The sequence below is a fragment of the Cyclopterus lumpus genome, chromosome 14 (genome assembly GCF_009769545.1).
Source record: "Cyclopterus lumpus isolate fCycLum1 chromosome 14, fCycLum1.pri, whole genome shotgun sequence".
In the NCBI taxonomy this organism is placed as follows: domain Eukaryota; kingdom Metazoa; phylum Chordata; class Actinopteri; order Perciformes; family Cyclopteridae; genus Cyclopterus; species Cyclopterus lumpus.
Genome location: NC_046979.1, coordinates 5,896,580 through 5,914,681, shown reverse-complemented (window position 1 = coordinate 5,914,681; position 18,102 = coordinate 5,896,580). Strand labels below are relative to the sequence as shown.

The window sequence follows — 18,102 nt, the reverse complement described above, 5'->3', positions numbered from 1 at the left end:
TATTGGGTTTTTTTCATGTTCTTTATGCCTGTGAATAAATACTGATATCATGATTTATTTATTTTCCACTCTGCAGCTCATGTTCATTCTATTGCATCTATCCACCTGGGGAGAGGGATCCTCCTCTGTTGCTCTCCTAAAGGTTTCTTCCCTTTTTTCCCTGTCAAAGGTTATTTTTGGGGATTTTTTCCTGATCCGATGTGAGGTCCTGGGACAGGGATGTCGTATGTGTACAGATTGTAAAGCCCTCTGAGGCAAATTTGTAATTTGTGATATTGGGCTATACAAAATAAACTGAATTGAATTGAATTGAATGTTACCGCACTGTTTAACTGTCATTGTCAACTGTCTGCAGTGTGATGAGGTTGCAAAATAAAGCAAAGTAGTCCCTTGACAAATAAATATCTATATATTTTTCCAGATGTCTTTCTTGTGGATTTGTAACTTTAATCTCTGTGAGGTTTTCTCTTGAATATTTGTCAGAATTTTCTCAGACAACATCCACGTTTTTTCTTGGAATAGTTCATCCCTCCCCCAGCTCCATAATTATTTTTGTTTTAACCAACAATAATAATAATAATTGTATTGGGCTGGAGACCGATATGTCAAAAACAGGAATTTAAGTTACAATACGAGCAACAGGAAATCCTTGGCGAAGGAGGATGTGTATCTGTGTTTGCTGGCTACCGCAAATCAGATCATCGACCTGTAAGTGTACACACATTCTTGCAAATACAAACACACACACACACACACACACACACACAGAGACAATATGGTCAGGGAGTGCTAACGAAGGTCTGGTTTGTATCTCGTAGGTTGCCATCAAACGGATTCCCAAAGAAAACGGTGACTCCAAACACGTGGTGAGTGAGCAGCACCTGCTGCTGGTCGAATCTGCTGTATTCAACCCCGCACTCTCCTTCTGCATGTACTATGGATCAGCTGTGGTTCTCTCTCTCTCTCACCATCCACTCTTTTGTGATGTTTCAGGACGATGATGGGAAATGGCTCCCCTCTGAGGTCGCTGGACTGGTACAATCTGGACCAGGAGCTGATCCTGGTGCAGGAGAGACCGATCCCTCACCTCCTCCTCACTGTCTTTTTATTGTGTCTGGATTTTACTTTCCGACAAAAAGCTTCATCGGAGACGGACGGAGACTCAACGAGGTAGGTAAGAAAGACGTACAGAAACATGTCAGCAGACACAAATTTGTGGATTTTAGTTGACGTTCTGATGTCATCTTTCTTCACCATCTTTCTCCACCTTCTTCTTTCTTCAGATTGCCAGGATTTCTTGCTACGGTGTTTCACTGAAGACCCCGATGAGCGTCCGATCCTGGAGCAGCTCAAGCAACACCCATGGCTGATATAAGTAGCTGTAATTAAACCTCTCCTGAAGAAGCTCACTCTTAATCCAGAGGTGTTGGCTAACTACAGACCGATCTCTAACCTTCCCTTCCTCTCTAAGATCCTTGAGAAAGTAGTCACAAATCAGTTGTGTGACGTTCTACATCATAATAGCTTATTTGAGGAGTTTCAGTCAGGATTTTAAAAAAAAACACCACAGCACAGAGACAGCACTGGTGAAAATTACAAATGACCTCCTAATTGCATCAGATAAAGGACTCATCTCCGTACTGGTATTATTAGACCTTAGTGCTGCGTTCGACACCATTGATCATGACATCCTATTACAGAGACTGGATCAGTCGATTGGCATTTCAGGTACCGCACAAGTTGGTTTAAATCCTATTTATCAGATCGATCTCAATTTGTATTTGTAAACGATGAAGCCTCTTCTTCTTTCTTCAGATTGCCAGGATTTCTTGCAAAGGTGTTTCACTGAAGACCCCGATGCTGCTCCCTTTTTAGACGGGAAGGAGAACGTGAGGAACTCCTGCAGATGGTGGAGCACACCCAGCCGTCCGTTGAGAGGGGATCTCTCTTCGGATTGCCTTTCCCGAGGTTTCTTCCCATTTTCCGTCTGCGCCATCAGGACTTTGGGGAGTTTTTCCTCGTCTTCTTGGAGAGCTTGGGCTGGGTCAAATTATCAAGTGTATAATGTCATAACTGAACAATAAAAATATACTTGAATTTTACATTTACTTTGAAGCGCTTTCTTCTATTATGTTGAAAGACACAGCAATGATCTTGAAAAAAATGATCTTGAAAAAAGAAAATGTTGAGTCAGAGGCCTTGATGGTGTTTGTAAAGCACAAAACTAAATAATATATATTTTAACTTGACTCTAGATGGAGCACTTCACCTCTGTCTCCTCTCATGGATGGAAAGAGACTGATGGCCTTCTGACATACTAGTTAAATGTGCTTTTCTTTGATGGTGGCCTTGCTAATCTTTGAATAGCAAAACATGTTTTAATTTGAGTGGTTGGAGGGAAAATATGTGTTTTTTTGTCATTTGAACAAAATAAGCTTTTTTCAGGAATAACATAGACCTTTCTTTTTTTCTTTTTTTACTATTATGAGAATCATATCAAAGAACAAAAATCAGAAGTAAGAGCAACGACAACTTTTGAAAATAAATCTTGATAGATACCAAATGTGTATACATCAAAATGATCCGTGAGGCGATATCCTACCCCGGGGGGCTTCAACCGGCCCTTTCACAAGATTTTACATTTACAGTTTTATAATAATAAAAAAGTTAGGATTTAATTATCCATATATGTGTTTGTACACATATGTACATATTCTATTCTAAGTATATCTATATCTATTATTTATTTTTAAAAATAGACTTAAGTCTATGGTTCTGACAAACTAACAGGTCCAGGTGACCTGCAGCTCATGATGCCTTCAAGTCCTGTTGGAAGTATTAACTAGTGGCTCACACATGAGTGGCAAACACAAATTCAGAGTATATGTTATTGTTATAAAATAGTACAACCCATATCAGGTCCGCATATATATATATATATATATATATATATATATATATATAAAACGATTTAAAGATCCCCTTCAGACATGTTTTAAGACAAAAACTCTGTTTTGAATAACAAACAACAAAGTTCAGTGTGTGTGTGTGTGTGTGTGTGTTGCAAATATTGTTGACTCCAAAAGTTCCGCTGCTGTACACAAGGTGTCTCCTACTTCCAAGAAAAGTTTATTAAACTCGTGTTTCAAGTCTCAACGTCACACTTATGTAAGTTGCATACTGGACCATGATTGGCTCAATGTAGTTGTGACGTCATAACTCCTGCTGGGACACCCAGGTGTTTACCTGAGGTTTAATTAAGTGAACCCAAACTTTGCATCATTAGAACTGTAGTGAATATAGCACTGAAAGATCCAAGTGAAGTGACAAGAAGCAAACACGTTTTTAAACGGAGGGCTTATATACATTATATATATAATTCTTTTTCCAAAGCTGACAATGACTAAACTAAATAACAACTAAATAATTAAGTAGGCAACAACATAAACAATGTAATCTTTTCCAACAGAATTACAAATCGCGCATATATTGTCGACATATTGGTTCAAATCAATCAGATTTGAACCAATATGTCGACAATAAATAGGCTACAGAAAATATAGTTGATCAATGAAATTAAAAAGAGAAAATGTGAAAGTGAAATTTAGGAATACAAAATGCACTGTAGCCAGCTTAGTCCGACATTCACAGCTGGTTGTGTGGCTTCTGGAGGGGTTTGACTCAAAGACCAGTATTTCTAAAACTCTGTTTACGTGTGCAACATGGTGGCAAACAACAGTTTTCTGTTAGCCTCCATATTCAGTGCGCACTTACCTCAACAAAAGAAGCGAGTCAAACGAGCCCTTCCAAACCTTTGACTCGCCTGTCTCTAATTGCTCCATTGTCTCCAAGCAAGAGTCCAGAGGACAAGCGAAGTTCACGAGCTACCCTTGAACGCGGCATTAACCCCCCCCCCCCCCCCCTCTCCTATTGCGCGTCTGGAAACAAAAACAAGCGGAGGGAGCTCGGTCACATGTGGCGCGTCCAGCGGCAGCAGAAACGAAGAGCAGCTCGGTTCTCAACACTGTCGGTGTTCAGGAAGCAGAGACCCCCACCTCCCCACCTCCCCGCCCCCTCCTCCACCTCCTCCACCTCACCCGACCCCCCCATTCCGCTTCCAGGCTCCTCCGGCTCCAGCCGCCGATCGGTTGCGCTCTCCACATATGGTTCTCCTCCGGCACATGTCCATCGCCCTGACCGCCGCCGTGGCCGCCCTGGGCTCCGCGCTCTTCATCGCCCTGAACTTCTTCTACAAGAGGCGGATATGGTCTCCACAGGCGGAATACTGCACGATCAAAGAGGTGACGCGGACCGAGTCCTGTGACGCGGTGCATGCTTCTATGTTATTATGGTGTTTATTCAACTATTTAACTTGAAGGTGGTGGAGAGACTGATATTACATCTGACTGACTGACTGAAGACAACACTGCAGAATTATGAATTGAGATGGTGGTGATGGTGATGAGGATGAGGATGATGCTTGGTGAATAAGTGGCAGTGCGAGTGGTGATGATGAAGATGGTATTTTAACAACAGTACGATGTGAGAACGGTGAAGAAGATGCTGCTGCTCATGAACTGACGTGTCGATGGTTTGCTGGTGTTGAAGAAGATGATGGTTTTGATTATGTGGAGGCAATAATGGTGACAATAGTAAATATATATAACTATATATATATATATATAAATAGTGGGAATACTGCTGATGAAGAAGAGTTTAAGGAGGTTTTGATGATGATGATGATGATGGCGATGATGATGATGACGATGATGACGATGATGATGACGCTTCCCATACATAAAACAATAGAGGCGATGATGGTGATGAAGATGATGGATTTCATGATGGAGGCGAAACTACAAAAGGAGAGGAAGACGAGAGGAGGATGATGACGGTAAGGAGTGAGCAGTAGCTGATGAAGATCCAGTTGGTGCGACCAGGAGGACATACAGTATATATATATGTATGAAGAAGTGGAAAAGTGACGTGTGGCGGCGGCAATCGTGGCTCGATCACACTGCCGAAGACGACGATGTGACGAAGAGAAAACGATGACAGAAGGTGACGAAAAGACAACGTGGCAGCGGCCTTTAAATATGAGGATGATGATAATGATGATAATGATCATGATGATGATGATGATGAAGGCAGGTCGATGATGTCGGACAAGCAGGTGACGAAGGTGGGAATCGTACAATGGCTTCCCAAGTCTTTCAAATGTGCCCAGATGTGTGATAGACACCCAGCCGGGGTCCTAATGAAGGACTCCTCAGCTGCAGCCTGAATATCTTAATGCGATCGGTTTGCGTGTCTCCAATCTTGTTTCCCGTTCACTCAGCTGTGGCGTGTAATAAGCTTAGCCTGCTTTATCTGGCTCAGTCTGTATTTAGGGGATAATGTTGTCAGTGTCTGCCGGGAGCTCGATGCAGAGGGGAGGAGGGTGTGGGGGGAGTACATGTTTTCATCCCAGGAGCCACATTGTACCGAGATGCATTGTGATCACGTTCTTCGTCTTCGGAGAGCAGGGGAGTTGAAAGACAAGGCGTCGACTTGGCGTCAATTAAAATGGGTACATAGGGATGAAGTCAAAGCGGCAACAGTGGAGTTATCCTGACTTTCCGTGCCTGGTATGGGTCAAGCTCCAAAAACACAGAAACTACACTTCCTAGAATGCAACCGGGCGGAGCCTTCTCGTCAGATCCTTGCTGCCTGGTTGCCTTTTAAACTTCAGTTTGTAACCCCGATGACATCGCTGTGACTTTCAAAAAGACACCTCTGGAGCTACAAATACACACAACCACTGATGTGTGTCCATCTTACACCACATACAACCAACAACACCAGTGAAGCTCACTAATTATCACATTGTGTCTCACGTCGGATCACAGCACTTGGTTGCAAGCTTTTTTTTTTAAATGTTTATCTGGGTGGTGGTTGAGAGGCGTTCAGGGTGCAAGGAAGAAACAAACGAGTGAGAGAAAATGGCCCCACTGTTGAACGGGGATCAAAGCGCTACGTTTTCCATTCGGTGCTGCCGGCGCCGGTGCGTTTACTTGTGATGAAGCCAATGTGTCACAAAGCGGCTGCTTCACTGGAGTGTCCTTGAGCAAGACATTAGATCCCCGTGCTGTCAGATCCGGCGGCGTAGATCTGCAGCTGAGCCGGGATTTTTGTAATTTTTTTCAATCCTAAGTGGAGTTGGAAAAAAAACATTGAAATCAATATCACAGTATGACTTTTTTTTTTTTGTGAGAAACATCTGAACCGGCAGGGCTGAGGTTAAAATCTAAAAGAAAGAGTCGTTGAAGTGTTTGAACAGACAGAGAGATAGCAGGAGATAAATGGCCTGGCTTGAATTGAAATGTCAGAGATCCATTTATTAACCAAAGAATTGTTCGAGAATCATAACAATTTTATAGTTTTGTCCGGTCGAAAGCTTTGGATGAACGTCTCCTGTGCAATCTTGGTGATACAATCATAAGAATGGAGGGACGCAAGGCAAGTTTATTTGTATAGCACATTTCAACAACAAGGCAATTCAAAGTGCTTCACATTAAACCATTAAAAACATAATGCAAAAGAAAACAAGATTTACAAAAATAATTAAGAACATTCATTAAAACATTTAAAACAGTCAAAAAGCAAGAAAAGTTGCAATGCAGTTAAAAAAATGTGCAGTAGTGAGATGCAGAAATTGATAGATATCCTTGAATCCGTTCAATTAAAGGCAACAGCAAACAGAGAAAAGACGCAGAGCAAATGTGCACAAATTCCCCACTTTGCACAAAGTCAACGCTGACAGTGCTGCAAAAAGAAAAGAGGAGAAGCTTCAGCAGCTCATCGCTGTCATGGTTTCAGGTTTTGGTCTCCCGGCGGTCCGCATGAGCAAGAAAAACATGGAGGCAAGCTCCAGATCCGTCAAATCGGCCACGCTTATCTGATGTCGTGTTTTACCCAGCAACAAACATGTCCGGTGAAATTAAATCCGAAATCACACATGGAGCTGATTCTGAAGGATGTAAAAATGGTCTCGAGGCCTCTTTTAGGCCGGATCATCAATCGCCAGCGTGAAGCAAAGTGTGATGTCTATATACAGGAAAAGCTCAAAGTGATGCACCCCAGCTCCAAAAGGGCCCGATCTGAATGACTAACGAACCTCCCCCGGCCGCACGTCGGCACACGGTGTGAATAACGACTAACCTTGCGTGACTTTCAGAAGGGGGATGACTGACGTGTGCAGGATCTCGGAGGGGGGATCGTGAAGTCTCGGGCGTGGAGGTTCTGTCAGGTCTTTGTGCAGAACCAGTCGTCTCAAAGAACAGCCCTCTCACCGAACCCCGTGATGCTGCTCTTCATATCGCGTGTTTCACCTCCAGAGGGTTTTTTCGCGGGCACCGATTCGTACTCCTGAACATTGTAAAGTCCGATGGTCGATGGTCCCAACTGTTTAATGCATTCATTCTGATACATAATGATGAACCAGTCTGCAGATTGGCCATTCATGAATGTTGATTAGGAAAAGCAGTTGGTTTTATTCAATCAGGGTCTGCAAATAATGAATAATTTCATCATAAATCGATCTATACGGTATTTATTCTAATCTATATATAACGTTGGATAGTCGTGGAGCCGGCCCGGTGAATCAGTGGGTGTATTATATTTCACAAAGCCAACTGTTGATGTGTAAATAATGCCGTGTTAAGAAGCTGTGATTCGATGTGCGCCAAAGCTTTTACACTATTAATCATATTTGCAACCCCAAAGGCAAGCCAGCCATTCTTCCATATCCTCCACTCCTCTTAACTGAGCAAATAATTCATCATTTATAATTCAGTGTTGAATAAATGATTTTTTAATTTTTTTTCTTTTCTTGCATCTACTCTACATTACTAAACATGGTCTCTGCTCTCTGCCCCGCAGGAGGAGGAGGAGCGCGGCAAGCGCCAGGTCCTGGTCCTCGGTCTGGACGGGGCCGGGAAGAGCAGCATGTTGCAGGGTTTGACTCCCGGGGAGTCGGCGGCTAAGAGGGGCCGCTGCCGGCCCACCCGCGGCTTCAACTTCATGAGCCTCAACGCCCCCGCCTGTCAGCTGGACTTCCTGGAGAGTAAGACTCCTTTTTCATCCCTCCAAATGAATCACTGCCGGCTCGCAAAAGCTTCAGAATTCATTGATATTTCATATCGTAGAACAACAATATTAAGATCGCCTAAGCTTGAGTTAACACCTTATTTTAGGCGTCTAACAAAAAAACCATTAACATTTTTACATTTGATAGGGAACTTGAAGTGTAGAAATGCTGACTCATTTACAGGTTTTAGGACTTATTCCATGAAGCTCTCTATTCTGTCATGAACTTAAACCTGCAATAATGGTTTCACACATCCAGCAGCGAGGAGGAGCCTCGTTGTGTTTTTTTCCACCTGAGGAATGCTAGTCCAATATCCCCTCTCTTTTAGCTCCGTGTTTGGTCTCCACCAACCCCTGAGGGTTGGCTGCTAAATGCTCCACTTTGTTTCTCCAGCTGGTCTCTGACTGCATCTTGCTGTTGTTTGCAGCTGAGGAGGTAGTCCGCGGTGGCTTTTTTACATATTTTTCTCCAAAAACGATGCTATTAGAGTTCTGAGGGCGAACCAGAAGAAAAGTTGTGCCCCAGACAGATAAACAATGAGCTGAAAATCCCTAGAAAAGCTCCGTAAAGCCGAGGGGAGCTGCAGATTCGGGTGATACACGAGCAGCCCCATTGGCATTGTCCTTGTTCACATTGCAATTAACAAAAAGTGGATTATAGCAGCTCTCAATGTTGACGGGTGACTAAGTGGTGGTAAATATAATCTGAAATCTGGGATGAACAATGAACTGATCCGGCTGATCCAGAGTTCAGTTGTTTGCCACCAATCTTCTCCCGGGAAGCTCGCTGCATCCATCATTGCCAACACACAGGCTCACTCTGACACTCGCTATACTGTCCTTATGTGTTCAGTTACCATGGTTTCTGTTGTGTATGGAAGCAGCATGGAGGTTAAATGTGTTACAGAGAACCTTAGAAACTGGAACTGTGGCCTTGTTGTCACAAATATTGTTGCATTTCATTCAAATCGGAATCAGCTTGATTGGTTGGGCACACATAAATAGAAATGCAAAAAACAAGAACATCGAAGCTCTACAGGAACAAAGAAATAAGCTAAATACATACAGAAACACTACAACAAGGTCAAACTGTGTCTGTGAATTATAGACAGTAATGCAGTATTGCAATGGGTGCAAATATGCTGAATTATTAATGCATGGTGGATATGTACTGTGTATACATATATGCATGTAATGAAAAGTGGGGGGGGATAAAAATCACACAGGTCTGAGAAGAGAGAGTCAGATGAGTCTAGTCAGATTGCATCTACATACAAATTCATAAATCCTGCTAATGAGCGTTCCTCTGAAAGCCACGCCGCTGCACTAAAAATAACCCGAACCGCTTCGCTCTCCATTTAAGACGGTGCGAGACGGTCGGGGGCGCCGAGGATTGTGTCACGCTCGGCGGCTGATTTATTCATGATCTGAACACCCCAAAACAATCCCTTTCTCATCTCTGAAAGTCAGAAGGAACACATGTCTCACTCCCGAGCGCTTCAGAGGCCCAGTGCGGTTAAATGCTGGAGTCTCTGTCTCCGCTGACGTTGACACAGAGGCACTTCGACAGCTTGTTGCACGCTTACACGCATCGGGAGCAGTACGGTGCAGTATGGTGCACGGGGGGGATGAAGGGAGGGATTTTGTCGGTGCCCATATTCTCAGCTTTCCTATTTAATAGACACTCAAGTGTTAGTACGCTATGTGCTAGTTTGCTTTCATCTCGACGCCAGGAACTCCCTCAACTCAAGCTCACAAACTGACAGCACGGATGTGTTTTAAACAGACCTTATTATTCCATGCTGCAATATACATGAATGAGATTATGCCATTAAGATCATTCATTGTTTCCTTTTCTTTATTGTTGTTGTTGTTGTTGTAGTAAGGAGAAGATCAGTTTCAACAGGCCACACTTTTTGTCTTTCGATATTATGGATTGAAATATTTTTGCCGGACAAAAAAGTTCAAGATAATACTGTTTTGTATTTTCATAAAGGGACTAGTGGGAAGACACAAATCAATGAGGAAACAGACTTTGACACGTAAGTCATGTTGGTCTTCTTGGGATTCAGCATATTTTGGGGTCAAAGTCAAATGTAGTTGGCTGCAACTCGGGCTGTTTGGAATCTCCATTGAAAACATTGGTGAGTTTTTTTTTTTTTTGCCCCTCGAGACTACGACCGCAGCTTAATCTGCTACGTGTATAAACATCCGCATCACTCGCACCCGTATGACTCAGTGCCGGATGTGTGTGGGTGTGTGTGTATAATAGGGTGGCCCGTGGAGCGGCACCCCCTGCCGAGTTCCCTCTGCATGTAAAACGCAAGCTGCTTACGCCCGCTGAGCCTCCGGTCCGCCCTCTGTACCGTATCAGGTGAACAGGTATTTATTGCTGCCACATCACATCAGCGGAAAAAAAGGTACACCGTTGCCCAGTTTCCTAGCAACATTCTCCATTAAGTCTGCCACTAATGAATTCTCGCTGAGCTGTGCGGCGCTGAAATTCGGAGGCGTTGAAAACCTGCACAGCAAGATTGTGGGAAAGTGAAAGCCTTCACTTACAATGTCCCCCCCCCCCTCCCTCTCCCCCCCTCCCGGCCCTGAAGCTGGGAACTACATGTTCCCTTATTGTGGAGTGTCATCAAATCACAATCTATCAGTCAGTCAAGTGACTGAGTCAACCACCAGTTCTCTGAGCCGGGTAGAGAGGTATTTCCAAGAAGGTTTTTATAGCATTGATTGGCCACCTGCCTAAAAGTAACAATCTCTATCCAATTATGAAAAAGCCACATGAGGATGAACACTTTCTGTTCACACGCTGATGTAACCTGAGCTCACGTGTGTCTTGCAATTCATTGACCAATCACTCAACCCAAGATTTCCAAGAATCTCAGAGCGTCTTCCGAGTATTCTTTGCGTAACAGCAGAACAGTAAAAAAATGATAAACAAGATGAACTTTTGATTCCTACTAAATCCCTTTTCAACATTACCTGAAAATACTCATTGGCCTTCAGAAAAATGTTCCAAAACCAAGATCATGCCACCCTCTGATACGATTTCACAGAAAAAAATGTATTGTTATAAGAAGAAGAATGTTGTGCATTTGAAGGAAACTATAAAGAGAGTTATCAGAAGATAACAAATAAAAACAGAACAAAGTATACTAAATAAATATAATAAACCATTAAAAAGGGAGGGGGAAAAAAAGCAGCACGGTTAAATTCTGCCCAACAGGCTCGGTGACATCAGGCAACAAGACAGAAAAAAAATGAATCCAGTCCAATTTCTGCGGGATGGAAATTTGGATATAAATAATAAGTGTAATAAAATAATTTAATTCGATCCGGTGCACATCTGAAATTAATATGTGGCCAATTTGATTAAAGGAGGACCTCCAGCAGCTTATCTAATTCTATCTATCGATCTATCCATTTCATTATTCAACCTTCTTCTTTACACAAAGGACACTGTTAGAAACCATCTGCGGCACTGAAATGCCCATGAGCAAGGCAATCAGTCAGGGATGTGAGGCTTTTTTTTTTTTTTTTCCTTGAGCTGACTTTTGCAAGGGAAAGTTTATTTTCAAAGCAGAAAGTCAACATTTTATAATGCATGACGTATGCGTTTTCTCTGCTGCAGTCGGCGGCGGGGAGGACCTGCGGCGGTACTGGTCGGACTACCTGAGAAAGACTCACGTTCTGGTGTACGTGGTGGACTCCTCTGACAGGAGCCGCCTCCCATTGGCGAAGGCCGAACTGCACCGCCTGCTGAGGGTGCAGCCCCAGCTGCCCGTGGTTGTCCTGGGAAACAAGCAGGTAACGTCATTTACATCCCAGCTAACCATTTTTCCAAACATCGCTGTTGTTTCGCTTCAATGAATCGGTACGTGACATTCATTTTCTAAAACTGTAAAAAAAAAAAATCTATGAACTTCAAATCAGAATCAAATTCTGTTGCTCTCCCTCTGTGTGTATTGTGATCCTGTTTCACAACAGGATCTTCCAGCGTTGTTACCGTTGTTTGCACTGTTAGCGCCATTAAAACCAGCCCAAAATGATACAGGGAAAGAAATAATGTCACATGAGGTCGGAAATAATAAGAAAAGTGCTCAAAAACATTGCTGGTTGTTGGAGCGAGCAGGTACACGTTGTTCCCTCCTCGTTCACTCAGCAGTGATGATCCGTCAGGCTCGTGAAATAAACATTATAATACTACATTTCCTCCTCAGCTCACATTTCTTCACCCTGATTGTGGAATTATACATGACCCTTCGAGGGAAGCAAGAATATTTGTCACATCTACTGTCAGGGCGCTGCAGCTTTTATCCCCTCAGTGCCGCGATTGCTACTATTAGCGGATAAATGTATCTGAGATAAAAAACTCATTGTTTAATATATATACAAGACCCTGCCTTTGACACGCTGTGCTCACTACGCAGGTGAAATAAAAGAAACCATGTCCTCAGGAGGAGGATTTTTTTCTTTGACAGCGATACTGGCTCTCACCCACCACACTGCTTTGTTCTCTGCCTCGGCACTCGCTTCGGTTTAAAACAGCGCAGAGGACGTTTCCGGCAGAACCCGTGTGTTGGAGAAGATGTGGCAAAGAAACGAGGCGGACGTCTCAAGACAAGCCGGGTGGAATGGTTTCGTGTAGGAGGGCTTTTTTTTTTTTTTTTAAGTATGTAAGTTAATGGGGATTTTGTTAAATCTCCCAAAGTCAAATCAACTTTTTAAGGTTGAATACTTTTGTTGGTTATGTCCAGCAAATGCAACATATTCTTTTCTTTCTTTGGGATGAAATGAAAAGATTAAATCAAGTTACAATTAAAAATTAAAAATACGAGTATGTACCACTCCTCAACCCTTGGAGGACAACTGGAAAGTAGCTAACCTCGCTAGCAACAAAAGATATGTCAAGATATGTCAAATACATAACTTTGATTAGCATTAGTCTTGAACGGCAAACGCAAACAAATTATGCTAACGACAAAGACATGGGTATTTAGCCATATGTTAGCAAACACTAGGACACGCTATAGCGACAAGCAGAAACATTGTAATTGGACATATTTTCACCTACATGTACCTAAACCAGTGTTGTGTAGATTACTTTTTTCTTGCAACGAGTAACGAAACGCATTAGTTCTCAATTCAAGTAGGCTACGCACCCTCTGGACAATATAATCAACACGCGCAAAGAACCGGGAAAAGGGATTTTTGTTTTTGGGGGACGCAAAAGTGCTTTTCTCAGTATCTAACGGTGTAATGCAACAAAATACTTTAAAAGTAATGTTACCGAACATCAGCTTCCGTTGACTACAGCACGGCCAGATGTTTGTGTTCATGCTCACAACCAAACTAAGCTAACGTAGGAAATTAAAGCTTTTCAATCTCCTTTAGAGAAAACAAGTGTGATGTCGAAACACTTAAATGTCTTTTAAGCGCTTATTAAACAGAAACTACCAGAGCTCCAACCAACAAGTGGTTAGGAGGTCTGACCCAGAAGGATAGCGCGACATCGTCTTTATACAGTCATAATTATTGATGAAATGTTCGCCCCTCATCCCCCTCTCGCTCCTTCCTCCTTCCCACGGCGTCCTGCAGGCAGGTTCTGTCTGCCTGACAGATGTTGTTTGGCTGCGTCCCTGAGAGAGAGAGACAAAATACAAGACGACTATACAATAATAAGATCGGTTATTGTCCCTCTTGGCTGGCGCCGTTGAGGCTAGATGAGCTGAACTCAACAGTTCAGTGGCACAGTTGCCTTTAGAAGAACACAATGATAAATTTACACCACAAATTGGAAGCGGTGATTTGGGAACATAGCGCTCTTACAGTTGGAACGGTGCAGGTTTCAATAGATAATGTTATGGTCATTTGTATGCCTTTTTATATATGAACATCTGTAGGCTCTATACATTTCTGCACGAAAAGGTGAACAGAGACTTCCCATTAACAAAACTCATAGCCGTTGTACCGGAGAGGTTTATTGGCTGATGAATAATTCTCAGTAAAAGGCGAGCCAAGGCAATTTAATTTATAAAGGGAATTTAATTAGCTGTACATTAAAATGCATACAGGGACAACTGATGGCATTATACTAAATAGAATACAAGAACCAACCACAACAAAGTATTTAAATGATTAAATGTGTGTATGGACAGTATATTGTAGATAGTTTTTTGTCCTTGGAAAATAAAAGGGACAACCATTTGTTTTGCACCCTCGTCACAGGATAAGCCCAACGCTGTGAGCGTGTCGGAGCTGCATGAAGCCTTGTCTCTGGACTCCGTGACCGAGGACAGGAAGCTGTTCCTCTTGGCCGCCCAGCTGGGCTCTGATGAGACCCTGAGGAACTCCTGCCGGGGCCTGGACACCTTCCAGGACCTCCTGCTCCAGCTCGTCTGATCTCATCACCCCAACTCTAACCCCGCCCCCCACTCCCAGAGCAGAAAAGTCGGATATGGAGGGATGGAAACAAAGCGATGGCTTAAAGCAATCTCCCTCCTCCTCTCCCTCCTCATTGTTAAGGCTCTGGCGTATTTGAGGCAGAGGAGGAGGAAGAGGAGGATGTCGAAGGCTGCGGGAACCGTGGCAGAGAAATCACTGAAGAAGATGCCAAGATGGAGCGCAAAGGCTCGCCGTGCCTCCTCGTCATCCTCCTCGCCCCTTTTCCAACCACGTCAGTTTTGTTTTAGAAAATCCTTCATACTCATCTCGTCGTACTGCTTTCCTCCGACTCGTCTTGCTCACCGGAGAAGAGGAGGTGCAGAGCGAGGAGGACAGGAAGGTTTGACTCACAACCACGAAGTTCAACTCCTGCCAACGATTCAGGCTTCGGACTCGTCTGAATGTCAAACTGTGACGAGGGTTTATTTAAGCATGTAGATTACACTGTTCTTTAACGGGAATGTGTCGCGTTCGTAGATCCATTTACAGATATCGTCTGGTTTGCTGTTTAGTAGGTCGTATCCAGGGCTGCCAGGTCACACTGCACCAGCTCGGTGATTTAACCCACTGGGTGTTTGGAAGATACTCGCTGACTCCTACAAGTGGGCTTTTCTGATATCCAAGGGGATTTAACCCCCCGCCCCCTGACATTTATTGGTGTTATTTGTATTGTTAACATTCTCGTCAGGTTGTGAGAGAAAGTTTCTTCTCTTTTCCACGACTCTCCTCACGAGAAAGTATTTTTAGCTCCTCCATTTGAAAGCAATTCCTCTTTGGTTGTGCGTTTAGTCCCAACAAAAACTACACAAATTACAGATACATTTCTCACATATCAGCCAAATAGGCATCGGACTTCTTCCAACAGAACCATGAACAGACAATCAGGAGTCACACGAGTCGAATGTTCAAAAGGAAGAAACCTCCCACAATTAGAAGCTAAAGCACCTTTTTTGTCTGAATCGCTGACCGTTAGCTTATCTGGCTAATCTTATCTTCACTCCCAATCCTGTTTGCTACAAAGTTAATTCAAAGTAGCCTTGTTTCTATTCACCTTACTGACTGCGTATTTAGAAGCTTCAGGTGGCTTTTGCAGTTTTCGAAAGAAAAAAAAAAGTTGATGCGCTAAATTCGGAGGTAGCGAACATTTCGCACCACTGATCAACTGTTTTGCGCTTTCCCGCGTCTTGAACATGGCCAATACGAGCTGACGTGAAAGAACCGGTGAAACCTGCCCAGTTGAAATTAATTCTCTCGTGAAAATTTTGAGTTAGATGGCCAAGCCCGACTTGTTTTGTTTCCGGTTCGCGTTACGAAAAATTTCGCGCTTGGCCTCGGTGGAAAAGTCGTAGCGGCTTTCCGATAAAAGCGGAATGCAACAAAGTGCTGTAGAAAAACGGTGTAACGGGTTTCCAAACTGGAGAATTTGCGCCACCTACTGTTTTTTTCTCGATTAACCAACTCCAATAGCAGTAGTGCAGTGGTTCCCAAACTTGTTCTGTCAAGACCCCCTTTGATGATATAGGAACATTGGACGACCCCCCCCCGCAACCCGACCCCAAATTTTTCTTGGTTTTTAATGAATTGCATTATAATGCATGAACTGTATAAATAAGTTCTAAAATAAGTACATATCACTTCACAGTTTATTCTTCAGTTTGTTTAACTGGGAAAAAAAATAGAAAACTCAAGGTGCTTGTTAATATGTTCAGGGTGGTGGGTTTTCAGGTGTCTTTTTAATTTAGTGGGCTTCATGCTCTCTGCCGCCAGTATTTTAAGACACAAAACCCACTGGGGTCTCTCATCCTGACCGACAATAGTGCTTGTGAAGCCCAGAGACAGATATGCCTCGCTATATTTCCTTGCCTTTACCTTAGTTTGAGGCGTTGTCGAGGTGGTCGCGTCGCCAGTTGCGGCTGTAACAGAAGTTCCATCGGATTTGCGCTTTAGACCAGTCACAAATCTGTCCATCTTTGTACATACTTCCTTCTCTTATCTTTATCTCTCTCTCTCGCTCGCGCGCGCTCGCTCTCGCTGGTTTTGCCACAGTCGGTCTGTGACATGAGCCGCTCTGGTGGCGTGGTTGGAACACAGTGCATGTCACGTCGGTTATTTTATATTGTTTTACCGGTGTATGTGTGCGTCTGTGTCTGTGGGTTGGTGATGGAAGCCGCGACCCCCCTGTAGTACCACCGCGCCCCCCCCTAGGGGTCGCGACCCCCACTTTGGGAACCACTGCAGTAGTGGATGGAAACAAGCACACATTTGGATTTTTCTTTTACACATTGTTTTAAAAATTTGTAATACATTTGATTGGAAACTTGGTTTCAGACCTGAGCTAGTACGCAGTGAAACACTTGAATGTATGAATGCAGAAGTGAAGTGCTGTATTTTAGTTAAATCTACCTGTAAACATTAACTGGAATTAGCTAGAATATGATTTTTAATGCTGTGCAGCAATGTTTTGCTTCTGACACACAAGTCTTTAATGAATGTGGAGTTTTATTCCTTTTGATGTACTGTAATTCTGCAGTAATGTCGTGACCAAGAGTTCAGTGGATGTACATTGTCATTCTTGTTTTTATGTGTCGTGTAAATGGAACTGTTCAGGTAGGAATTTATGCATGTTATTATGTTTCGTTATTCTCTTTTAAACGTTATTAACGTGTCGGCTGCAGTTTCTTAAACAGAAAGTGTTCATTTGGGTTATTCAGACTTAAAAGGGAACCGATTTTACATATCAAAGTGTCTTTCCAGGTTGCTGGGTAATACTACTGAGTAATATGGGTAAAAAGGAACAAGTATGTAGTGTCTCCAGAGGGAGCTGTGTGAAGCCTGATAAATGTCCTCAAGTGATGTCACTGGAGTCAGCGTCATCTTTTGGAGATGAGTTAGAAACAAGCGAGTTCATCTCTGCTGCAGGCTAGAGCCTCGATGCTACACTCAGAAGCTCTGAGTGAGCTGTTGGCGGTCGAGTTGCATTATGGGTAATGTAGGCACCAGTTTTGTTTGTTTTTATGAGGAAGAAGAATGCATGGAATTTTTTTTTAAATCGTGAGTTTTTTCGTGAGTCCAACAATGTTTTAGGAGTGAGATTTAACGTCAGTCTGTAATGAAGTAGTGTAGCTAAAAAAAAAAAAGTATCTTTATCTTGTTATCTCATTAAGATTCAAATCTATTTTGCATGGAAGACCGGATGGGGGCACAACTGGACATACATGGAGAGAAGACAATAAACACAGTTATGTACTCAACCTTAGTGTCCGCAATATGTACTCAACCAGCATGGACGGATCCATAAGATAGGACCCCAAAAAACCAATAGCGAGCACAGAATGGGTAAACAAGTCTTTCCTTTTGCTGACTGGGCATAGCAATGTAAACAAAAAACAGATACAAATCTGAGCCTGACCTCACCTTGTGCGGGGCAGAGTTCCACAACTGGTGTAACAGGAAGTTGATTTCTGCTGCGACGTCACTGTGGCACAGTCACCGTTTTTTTTCTCAGCATGCCGTCAGCTCTGC

General features: G+C 43.1%; 1 protein-coding gene across 1 annotated transcript; it reads left to right on the top strand.

The window, feature by feature from the left end:
• Positions 1–3,958: 3,958 nt before the first annotated feature.
• Positions 3,959–17,829, top strand: arl10 (ADP-ribosylation factor-like 10). The gene is made up of 4 exons (XM_034550800.1): positions 3,959–4,301; positions 7,921–8,104; positions 11,768–11,943; positions 14,365–17,829. The coding sequence occupies exons 1-4, from the start codon at positions 4,164–4,166 to the stop codon at positions 14,536–14,538; spliced, it is 672 nt and encodes a 223-aa protein (XP_034406691.1). The 5' UTR covers positions 3,959–4,163; the 3' UTR covers positions 14,539–17,829.
• The last annotated feature ends 273 nt before the right edge of the window (positions 17,830–18,102 follow it).